We start from the raw sequence: 12828 nt of genomic DNA, 5'->3' as shown, positions 1-12828 counted from the left end.
GATGACGCAACAATATTCTCCTTTCTCATCTCAACCAATCATTGGTGTAATGTAAATACAGACCCAGTGGCTACCATATTTATGATTTGGATCCAGATTGATGACATACAATTGTTTTTCTGCACAATCAGGTAGTTGATCACCGGCAAACACACCTTCAAACTTCTTTCATGTACACAAATCTTGTGAAAATATTGAATAAATTTCTAAAGTGTTTATAGTTTCTTTCAGACAATGTTCCATAGGACACCTGCTGTTTCACTTTCAAAAGTCAACGAGGCAACCATTATAACATATTCTGTTATTCCCGCACTAAACTTTGACTGCTAAAAAATACAAATATCCTCACATGATCACACCCATAAAGACAGTGTTTCTATAAAGATAGAATGATGGCCTCATTGTCTCAACACGTCACGTCAATAGCTAGAAAGAAGAGGTGGAAATCTTGTATTAAAATACATTGTTGATATGTACAGTATTTACATTATACTTAATATTGAAAGTAAGCAGTTCAAACTCTACATAGTCAAATATTTTATACATAAATGTAATTTCACCATATTTCAACTAAAGTTTTTGTATGTCATTGAAATTTAAAAGCCAGTAAATATAGTCCTTTCACTTTGCATAGTGATACAAAACACTAAATGCATATTCACGATATTCTATTTCTCAATATTTGATGGGACATTTCAGTTAGCATACAATTATTGCATACTGTGCCTGACCTACATCAGACAGTCAGGTGTTCAGATAGTGTTGATAAACTCATTCACAAGTTCACTCAACAACAAACAGTTTAGTTTTTATTTAAATATTAACAAGCTTCCAATCGCATGTTATATTTGTTCATTGATGTTTTAGACTCAGAAAATGTAATTTTCTCAAAGCTAATATAGATTTCTTAAACAGTGTTATGGTAAAATGTATTATCATTTTCACCTAAAAATTAGTGTAAAAACTTAAATTTATTTACATTATACTATTAGTTTAACAAAGCATCAAACACATTTTTCACTAATGAATAATGCCTTTAGTTACAAATCAAGTGATTATTCTTCGATTATTTCAAAATAGATATTCCTCAGTAGATTTTGAATTTTTTACCATATCATGAATTATCTTTCATTTATACTTTACAGATCATCAATTACATAAAAATCGTCAGTTACAAGTTAGTGTTCTGTAATTTTCTTATATGAAACTCACTTGTCATCATAGACTAATATATTATCTTTACTATATGTAAGTAAAATCTCAGACTTAAGTATCACACATATTGAAACGTTTATTAACCAAATCTCAAGATATACTAATATACTATTATATCATCTCAGTTTATAAAATACTGACTTACTAACACGTTATTAGTTACCATAAATGAAAAATAAGGACATTCTCCAAAGTTTATTTATTTTAGAAACGATAAAAAACATATCATGCACTTGAAATCCGTAAATAAACTCACTGTCCCCTGTCGTGCTGAATGTTAGATCTTGACCCTCACATTACCTGACATGTTTCACCATACAATATCTGCAATCTGTGTAAGTAAAGACTTGTAAAATATCACATACTTAAACATTGGGGAATATTTAAATGTTTATTCACATGACTGCATAAATAAAACAAATCTCTATAGACAAAATAAATAGGATACTCACTAAAATTAATTGTACACGATGCTTAAGGGTAAAATTTTGTGACTAATACTTTCAACTTTGTTCATTAGTCACATGACCACTACTTGAGAAAAACAAGCAGTGCATTCGTTTCTACAAAACAGACAGACAAACCAGAAATTCTATTTCCGTATATTTCAAGCTTCTTAGGATAAAAGACAAATATATATATATATATATATATATTTTTCACATTTATTATATCCATCATGTTTACTATCTATCATTCCAGAATAAACTTTGCAAGCAACACAAACTTTATGTCAACTATACATTAAATCTGAGAATGAAGAATGGATTCTGTATGTTAATGAACTTAGCAGTCAGCAAAACAAAATTATTTATTCATGCACTTTACATAACGATGTAGAAAGCTAAATGTACATTAAGAAATTAATTTCTGCTTCTAAGCTATTACTTTCTGTTTTTGATCTAGAACTCACATATCTGTCGTTTAAATATAACTTTACAAATATAACTTCTTGAAAGTGTAATAATTCAGGCATGTAAAAAAATAACAGTAATTTGGACAGTGTTCCTCAATTTTATCTGAAAGGAAAATTCCTCTGACAAGCTGACAGCACAATAACCTATGACATTTACAAATATCACAAACTGAAATATGTATGGTTTACCAAGATTAAATTAACTTTCATACAAGTTAGTGTATAATCATTGTTATAATTCTGTTGTTATAATATTTGCGAAAATTTAGTAAAGTTCACTGGAATAACAAGAATATGTTAGTCATAAGACATTACCACATGGTTACAGTTACCTAAGTTTTTATATTAAAGAAAAAAGGTGACTAGCAGAGATGGAAGAATGTTATCCACTTTTACAATAGTTTTGAGATCATCATTAAAAAAAACAATGCTTAAAATATTGTCACTACACCATTATTTCTGCCGGTGAAAAGAAAAAAGTTAGAAAACTAAGTGTTGAATGACATCCTCATACTTTTAAACATGTATAAAATATATGATTATGTAGACTTTGAACAACTTACTTTCAATATTAAGTATAATGTAAATACACAGCAACAATGCATTATAATTGATTTTTTTTTAAATAAAAGTTTTCCACTTCTTCTTTCTAGCCATTGATAACGTGTTGAGACAAGAGGTCATCATCCTTCATTTATAGAAACATTGTCTATATGGGTGTGATCACGTTAAAATCTTTGTATTTCTTAGCAGTCAAAGTTTAGTTAGTCTGACATCAGTATACACACATAATATGTTATAATGGTTGTCTTGTTGACTTTTGAAAGTGAAACAGCAAGTGTCCTATGGAACATTGTCTGAAAGAAGCTATAAACACTTTAGAAATTTATTTGATACTTTCACAAGATTTGTGTATGTGAAAAAACTTGAAGGTGTGTTTGCTGGTGATCAACTACCTGATCATGTAAAGAAACAGTTGTATATCATCAATCTGGATCACGTTCATAAATCTGGAAGCCACTGGGTCTGTATTTACATTAGATCAATGATTGGTCGAGATGAGAAATGAGAATCTTTTGATCATTTGGACTGCCTCCACATAATCTCAGTATAAGGAAATCATCAAGAAGAACTGTCGAACGTAAACTTAGAACAACAAAAATACTATATTCGTCTATGTATGTGGACAGTATTGTATATAATATGATTATTATCATTTTCGACATGTATCCAAGAAAGTTCCGTAGACAAAGATTTATGATAAAATGTAATTGTTTTGATTCTATAATAGTGATTAAATATATTTGTTATGTAGTAAAATGTAAGTTGTGATCTTATTCAAGTAACGGATAACAGCAGGATTTTTAAGATCATAAGGACAGTATGAATGTAACTAAAATAATGGTTTTAACCCTACCGAGATGGGTCTGACGGGTCTTCCTATGGTTATGGGTCAAAGGCCATATCATCACGTTTGTAGACTTGCATTCAAAACTTTATTGAACTACTATTTTATGAATGTATATCAATGCATTTGGTATCAAATTGTAAACTATAATACAAATTTTAGTATTATATATTACTTAAATTCTTAATTTAAAAGTAAATATTTAAAAATATCTTAAATATCGATTTTTGTGTGTCACGTAGTATGTTTGCAGCATTAGTTCATATTAGATATTTATGATGTCCAAGTACAAAAATCTATAGTGTTTTACAAATTGAGATCTCAAATTACCGATATTGGTAAGCTAGAATATAAAATAAGAACCTCCTATCTTTTCTATTTGCTGAGATATCGCTAGATTCGTGAATCAAACACAGTGGCCCCGCCCACTTCTTACTACACCTATTTCTGTCTATGACATGTGAATAACCAATAGAAAGCTCAGAATGTCCCCCACGTTGTTCTTTGAACCTTTGCTAAGTATTTACGCGGGAACCCTTCCTTTTAATGGTACATTTCAAGTGGTATGGTAAGACATTATTGAGCTCCATAAATCATATTTTTTAGGCCCATATACAGCTTAGACACATTATAGTGGAATTATGTGGTATTTATATAGTAATTTATGATTTTTGGATATTTCAGAATGCGTATATATATATATATATCCTTAAAACATATTTTGTTTTACATTCTCCACATGCGAATTTTGATAAGACTTTGCAAATTATGGCAAGCCACAAATGGGTACAAGGTTCGTAATTAGAAGAGGTATTTGTTTTCAATACTACTTTGTTTACTGTTTTATGTTTTAAGAAAAATAACTGAAATTTAAGAACTTATTTGTAAATAGTAATAATGTATATGCATATATAATGTGTTATAACCGAAATGTGACTGCATTTTACAAAATACTGATCCATTAGAACACAGCCAATTTGTAAAGGCTAGTTTTATATTATAGAATACATAACATGAGGGCACGTGTGCTGAGTCATTTAACTTCTGTAACGTTAGTCAGACAGTGTTGAAAGGTCAATAAAATGAATTTTTATACCTGTAGAATGTTATGAGATTTAGGCTATTTAGACTACACATTTGTGGTTTGATGTTATAATTTGCAGTAATTCTAGAATGAAAACAGCTTTATTTTATCTATTTCCTTTTTAAATGGTGGTTAGGAGGTCGGTAGAACCGACCAAACCATACAAAGAGACAATAATGAAAATAACAGGTAAAATATATTTTTTTCTAAAAAACGTTTGATAATTATCTGGAGGATATTAGGAGGTTATAGTGATTTTGCATGGGAAAATTTTTGATGCATAAAAGTACTTTTTTTCATAAAATCAAAATTATTTCACATATTGAATGGTCAATATTCGAAAACAATAAATGCATGAGCAAATAATTAATTATTATTTTTTAACTTAATTAGAGATCTAATACTTTGTGTATGAATGCCTCTTAATGTTTACTGATAATCTGCAGAATTTCGTGAAGATACATGTACATGTTAAAAAGTTCCAGTGTAACTGCTTTATGGTTTCTTTCGGGAATACAGGCTGGGTGGAATCTACCCACCTGTATTAGAAGTGTTAACATAACTAAATTTAGACATTGATGACGTAATCATATGTGGAAGTATAAAACATAACTATCAAATCATGTGTAAAATGAAATATTTTGTCAAATTATATTGCTATAATAAAGTCAAACTAATGAAAGTGTAAGTTTTCATTATTGTATGATATTTAAATAAGCGTATTTTTTCAGGACGATTTACATATAAATGGTCAGGAAATGTAATTAAATATAGAACTAATGAATTAGTGTTTTAAACTGATTGTATTACTTTAATAGCCATGTTGATGCATGTCATGGGCGTCGTTCGTCTCCGATGTCATGGCGGTTTAGCCTCTCTGGTGACACTTTGTGAAAGTATGACGTTATTCTCTCGGATGTCATGCTCGCCTGTCATGGCGGCTTAGCCTCTCTGGTGACACTTTGTGTAAGTATGACGTTATCGTCTAAGGTGACATCATCGCATGGCTCCAGCACCCTCTGATGACACTTTGTGGAACTATGACGTCATCATATCTATCCCTTCCCTCCCCTCCCCATTGCCTGAGGTCCACACGCGTATAGAGCTCTCCAGCAGCGCGGCGCGCGAGTGCGGAAATAATTACTAGTATTGTATGTATTTCCGATAGCTCATATTTTGAGGCTTTTAAAATAGATTTAGTGAAAATTTTGTTTAATCGTGATTATAAAATGGTAAGTAATTACATATTTTGTGCTTGGACAGGAACTTTTTAAATGTAACTTTCCGAAATTCAGTGGTAGTTTGTAGAAACTAGTTTGTGGCACCATGAATAAGGCTACCACCCCCTTTTTACTATTTGTATAAACCCTGTGTTATTGGTTTTACCACCCGCACCTGTCAACATATGGCGTATATTAAGAAAAAGTTAATCACACTTTTAGACGGTTTTTACCAACACATACAAGTTAATTGTATCTTAGGTCTGTTTTTAATAGAAATTTTTTTTCAAAGTAATCATTCCAAAATAACTACCCCTTAACAACTTACAATTTAGCCTATCCTTGGTCTGCAAAGGTGTAGTTGGGTTCTACTACTAGGTAGTTAGCAATTGGTGTGGAAAAATATGCTTCTACGATAACAGTATAAGTCATCACAAGCTGTCAAAGTGTCACGTTCAAGTAAGTGTTAAAACATTGTGTATTCTGAATGAGAATTAGAAACGATTAAAGATTTGTAAGTCTCTTCATTGCTAACCTAAATCCGGTCTTTTCCACTTCTCCTTAAAACTGTGGTCTTGTTCAACTTTTATTACTAATTGTTTGGTTTACAATGGTTATAATTATGATGACCCACCTTCATAATTATTTATTATATATATATATATGTATGTACATATCCAGCTAGCTTGTCAAGTATTGACACGCCTCCATCTCCAAAGCATTTCCAAAACTGTATATCAACTTCATGTGGTATGCTGCCATTTGTCAGTGTTCCAGCCTCCCCATTTTCTGTTAGTTCTGTTTCATTTACTCTGGGTGAAGACGATGAAGAGAAACATTTCTTAGACAAAGAAGTACAAACGATTCTGAATGAGAATTCTCCAGCAGAAGGTGACACCATAATAAGCCTATCCAGGAAACCTCGCCCAATCAACGAGTGCTTTGAATTATTGAAATCCATGGTATGTAACCAGTTGAAAAAAGTATGATTAGAATCTCGTGAAACATGACCTTGTTCAGAAATCTAACCTAAAACAAACCATATATAAATATATTACTCAACATGAAAAATGCTCTTTTCGTTTCTTGCCTCAGTAAAGAATATCAAAGAAAATAAAAAAGACACTGAAATAACAATGTCAGTTCTTTCAAAACTATCTAGTGGCACGTATTTGTATATTTTATAGTTCTATGCGAAAGATTAATTTAGATAAAATAAGTAGAACCACCATCTTGTAACTTGAGCTCATGAAATTTATGTCGTAGCATTTTATAATCATTGTAACTTTCAGAAATTTTGCTGCTTTCAAATTTTTAATTGTACAAAGAAAACTCATATTTAAGTATTTATGTAGTTTTATGAGTGATGTAAATATTTAACGTAAAGTTCACACATGTATACAGCTCTGTAGCTTAGATACTATGTATGTATATATAACTCTATATTCGAGGTAATATATATATATATATATATATATACTGTGGTATAGTTACCCCTCCTACAGCAAATCTTACAGTGCCTTGCAAAAAGTATTGACCCCCTACAAAGTTTACATATTTTGTTGCCGTCTGATCTTGCAGTCATGAAACTTTCAAATGGAACTTTATGTTCAGAATGTAAATAACCTACTCCAAACTGAGAAAGCTGAAAAAAACGCTGATATTTTATAAGTAAGTTAGATTTTCATAGAGAATGTGAATATTTTCAATTGTAATTCAACCCCTTTGCTATGGCAACCCAAAATATGTTCAGGTGCAAAAGATTAGTTTTAAAGGTCACAAAATTAGTGTAATGATCTCTGTCTGTGTGTAAAGAAAGTTGTTTACTTGACTTCAGAGTAAATACATATCTTCAAGCCACAACTCACATAGTGATACGATGAACCAATCAGGAAGACCAGGAAGCTTTCCAAACAAGTCAGGGATAAAGTTTTAGAGAAGCACAGATCGGGATAAGATTACAAAAAAATTTCAAAATCGCTGATTGTCCCTTTGAGTACGATGAAGTCAATCATTAAGAAGTATAATGTGTTTCATACCACCCAGTCACTACCCAGATCAAAACACCCTTCCAAATTATGAAGCCAACAGTGACTTTGAAAGATTTACAAAGTTCCATGTCTGAGACATACATCGACGAGTACGGGCGAGTTGCAAGGAAGAAGAAATTACTGAAAAAGGATCATCTTAAATCTCGTATGGAGTTTGCAACAAAGTGTGGTAGAAGGTTTTGTGATCAGACCATACAAAAATTGAGGTTTTTTGTCTAAATTCAAAGCACTACGTCTGGCACAAGCTCAACTCAGCACATCACCCAGTGAACACCAGCCCAACTTTCAGGCATGGTGGTGGCAGCATTATGTTATGTGGATGCTTCTTATCAGCAGGGACTAGGATGCTTGCCAGGATTGAGGGGAAGATGGATGGTGCAAAGTATAGGCGAATCATAGAGGAAAAACTGGGTCAAAAATTCATATTTCAGCAAGACAATAACCTGTAGCACAAGGCCAAAGCCACACTGGAGTGGTTTAAAAGGAAGAAAATGAATGTCCTGGAGTGACCCTGTCAAAGTCCTGAATTGAATCCAATAGGAAACGTATGGCGAGACTTGAAGATTACAGTCCATCAACGAATCTTTCAGAATTGGAGCAATTTTGCCAGGAAGGATGGGCAAAAATTACAACATTCCATTGTAGAAAGGTGGTATAGACCTATCCAAAAAGACTCACAGCAATACTGTTACCAAAGGTGCTTCAACTAAGTACTGACTTAGAGGGATGAATACTTATGCAATCAAAAAATTTTAATTTATATATTTTCTTTGCAGGTTTTGCTGATATTGAACCTCCTTCACACATAATAGTGTCAAGTTTGATCATTAGAGTTTTGAATAAAAACAAATTCATAACAATTGAATAATGTGGCATTATTGGTAGGGCATGAATACTATTGCAAGGCACGTTACTTTTGTAACTGTTTTACTTTGACTTATTTATGTATGCAATGAGGAGAATCGGTTGCATGTCATATCTTCATTACTTATTCCTGGGTGCCATAGCCGAGCAGTTTTGTAGTTATACTCGACCTCAAGTACACAGTCTTCAGCTATTTTTAAAACCTGTGAGTTACACACAATTGAAGACATCAAACTGCATATCTACCCTGAAACAGATAACCTATATAAAAGACATTTCAATAAAACAGGAGTACCTCACACATTAAACCATGAAAGAGTGAACAACAACAGCTAAGGCGAGGTTTAAAGAAGAACAGAACTTCATAACTCTTTGCTACATTTTGTTCTTTTTTAAATCTTCTTTGAGCTGCTTTTAATTTTTTTACATATAAAGAAAAAAAGCTGAGAGTTAAGCACTTTCGATAATTTTTTTACGTTAAGCACAAAGCTACACCATGGGTTATTTGTGCTCTGCCCACCACAGGTATCAAGACCCGGTTTCTAGCGTTGTAATCCCGCAGAAATACCGCTGTGCCACTGGGGGACTTCGCTAATTAAGGTATTTTCAGTTGTAAACTCAACAAAAGATTATGGGGGCAGTCCTCCGAGATTAGGCTTAGATCATGTCTCTTAGAGGTGATATAGAAGCAGTCGGTCTGCAATTTCTTCACATTTGTATTATTTAAACACAACGAAATTTATATATGCATACACAGAATCATTTAGAAAAACGAAATGATTTTATGTATTTTTAATTTTAAAATGATTTCTATTGTTGGCTGGGTTACTTTGTATAATTTGATAAAAATAATAATGGAAATTCTAATCCATTAAACAAAAACATTTAATTTATTCAACTTCAAATTCCACAGTTAACGTACCCAACGCTCTCTAATAGGCCTTACTTCACCATAAGATTGTGTCTAAAAAAAATACAACCTACTTAGTAATTTTATATCTCTGCTTTACGGTTGAAACACTATATCAATATTCACAGCACTGAACTGATTAAGTGGCTGGCAATAACAGACAAACCGACTAAAATCATGCAATGATTACTCATTAACTGAATAATAAAGTCTCTAACACAATTATTCATTCTAGCTTAACTTGCTATTTATATATGGTTTAAATTGATTCCTAAACTTTGGAAAAAATAATCCAGGCATTAAATCCACGGCCATCATTTTACGTCCCAATTACCTTGTGGCTAAATATCAATATAAATTTTCAGAAGTACCTAGATTAAAATCATAAGCCACTGCACTGACCTTCCCTGGGTTGTGAAGTTTGTTAAATAATTCTATTACATAAGTAAAACAATAGCACATTAAAGTTAATCTTCCATAATTACCTATAAAGCAACTTTTTACAATTAAAACATTAATATTCGTAAATTACATATTACAAACATTAAGTAAATACTTAAAACAAAGTACAATCACTATTTGAGCAATAAAAAAATGGCTTCTTTCACCTCCGACATTTATTGTTTTAAATTGTCCTCTCACCAAATCCTTTAGAGACTTTCTATTCTGTGGCTTATTAAATGTTCACACCCAACATTACAACAAAACTTGTTTGGTTTTCTAATATTTTGTACAGAAGATGAGCTATATCAAATAGTGAGTTTACAAAACAACAGTAGAACCAGTAGTGGCCAACACGTTGCAAGACTTCCCATCAGTTATTTCATTAAGTCATGGATTGTTTTCTTTAAATGAGGAACTTATTTAAATTAGGACAAATGAATATTTTTCACTGAACTTAAAACCTTAAGTTTATCTAATTCCCACTCTCCAAAGTTTGGTTAACCCTATATTTCTACTTCAAACTGATTGGTATATGAAATTCGTCCTGGAGATAACTACTTCTTGGTTTATTATGATTGGTTAATTTCTCATAGTCCCAGCCGCAATGTTCATGTCTTAGACAATAATAATAGTTTCCTTACCCTGTGATCTTTGGGAATAGTTTTCATTGCCTAAAGGCTTTTGTCTGTAGTTTCAGGTCATATAGCCTTTTAAGTTTCAATAAAAACAGCTACTTCCCTGTAGTTTACTTCTTCCATTCTGAGTAAACATTGTTTAATTAATCAGTTGAGCTCTTCTAAACCGCGTCAAAGGAAGTAGATTTTCCTACACTATTTGATCTGACAATCCCATAGAAAGCCTTAATTTTTTTATGTGCGGCTTTGATTTATTCTATTTTCAAATTCAACTTAATAGCTCTTCTTAAAAATGTATACCTACTTTGTTTTTGTCTAATTCATATACCCTCATCCACTAAGACACCTAGGATTTGGTCTTGTGCCAACATTTCAATGATTTATTGTGAAACATCTAGATAAAATAACTGGGCAAGTCTTTCCAAAGTTTCATCACGCTTTCCACCAAATTTTGCTCGTAAAATTTACTTTAGAAACTTCCTTCTGGTGTGAAACCAATGTCTGATAGTTGTTATAGCTTTCTGTTGAAAGTTGTTTAATGTTGTTAAAGCTGGTTCTTTTAGTTGAATGAGTAGCAAGATGAATAGCCTGTTGTTTACTATTAAATCCATTCACTTTGCAAATTACTTCAAAGTGTGCCTGATTTGCCTACCATTGTATCATTCGTTCATAGTCAGTTTACTGTTTTATTGGGTGATGTTGTTGAACTGACCTTCTATACTCAGTAACTAAATGATATAGCTTGAGTAGTTCATGACAATCCTCGAATATTACCAATGCAAGTAATTGTTGTAGACCAAATGCGTTCTTCTATTCCATAATGCAAAGTTAATGATGTTTTAAGAGTGAAGAGATGTGTCTGGTTTGATTATTGCATTTGCTAATTCAGTTCCTAGATACTGTATCTCTATATTGATATTCACTTATTTTCTAGGACTTCTATATTTATATAATCTTTTTGTATTGTTGTTTTATGTAGTTGTTGTTATAAGCCTTCTGTACATTTCCTATGGATTTTTTTCTACTTCAGTCTTTAAGTTTTCTATCTTGTTCCATCAAACTAATTTCAGTTTATAGTTCTTCTATAAATATTGTCTTGTTCTTGTATTTTCTCTCTTAGATTTTCACCTCTTTCTTCTTGATCTTCATTTAATTTTCTGCCTTTTTCGTTCTGAACTTACTTTCACTTTTCTACCTATTTTCTCTTGATCTTCTTTATATTTTCAATCTTACTTCTAGCGCGTGAAGATATTGTTACGCCTCCGTTCGTTAGTTAATTTTCCGTATAATTTCTTTCCGAAGAAACTTTAGCGATACAAGTCCTTTCTTAAATAAAACTTGAGGAGATCGGGTGGTGCAGTTGGGTAGGCTTTGTGTGCCATACTTTCCAAGTCCTGTGCCAGCTCTTGCAGGCTTTCCCCTTTAGCACGGTCTCTCGTCCTAAACCTAGCCCTGCAGACTTTAGACTGATTTTGGGTTCCGTACCTGAGTTCTAGAGCCGCTGCCAGTGCTTTATAGTTGTGCCTGTCGTCTGCTGACAACTGTCCAAGTATTTCCAGTGGTTGTCCCTTCAAGCTCGTTGCCAGATATACTGCTTTTTGCTCCTCTGTCCATCCATTCATTTCTGCCAGTAGCTCAAATTGTACTCTATATGCTTCCCACGGTGCCTTCCCATCGAATTCATCTGGCTTCTTTTGTACTGGATCACCCCTATTACTGACATTCATATCTGGGATGTGACTTTTAACACGACTGAAGATGTCTGCACCAGGGTTTAGCTGTGGGGTCTAGAAGGGGCTTCCCATTGTCTGAGGCTGATTAGATCGATGGTTAATGTATCCTCCTTGTGTAAAAGACAATAAATCACCCTTTAATGTATCTAATTCTCTTTTAAATTTACTAATGTTTTCCATTTGTACTTCTTGCCACTGTTGTTGACTTTTCTGTAGTTGCTGCTGACTTTCCTGCAACTGTTGTAGACTTTCTTCCTGTTAATTTTCTCGTTCTTCTTGTTTCCTTTCTTTTTCCTCCAACAACTGTTGTAATTCTCTTCTTGTTTATTTTGCTGTTCGAGCTGCCAT

General features: G+C 32.5%; 1 protein-coding gene across 1 annotated transcript in view; it reads left to right on the top strand.

The window, feature by feature from the left end:
* LOC106472382 (3-hydroxy-3-methylglutaryl-coenzyme A reductase-like) overlaps positions 1-12828 on the top strand; it is a 62578-nt gene that overhangs the window by 26762 nt on the left and 22988 nt on the right. Inside the window, exon 10 of the mRNA XM_013933025.2 lies at positions 6525-6805. Coding sequence (XP_013788479.2) covers positions 6525-6805 — 281 coding nt within the window. The remainder of the gene's footprint in view (positions 1-6524; positions 6806-12828) is intronic.

The sequence above is a fragment of the Limulus polyphemus genome, unplaced genomic scaffold (assembly GCF_000517525.1).
Source record: "Limulus polyphemus unplaced genomic scaffold, Limulus_polyphemus-2.1.2 Scaffold5287, whole genome shotgun sequence".
In the NCBI taxonomy this organism is placed as follows: domain Eukaryota; kingdom Metazoa; phylum Arthropoda; class Merostomata; order Xiphosura; family Limulidae; genus Limulus; species Limulus polyphemus.
Note: the sequence above shows the minus strand (reverse complement) of the source record. Positions and strands in the feature narration are given on the sequence as shown.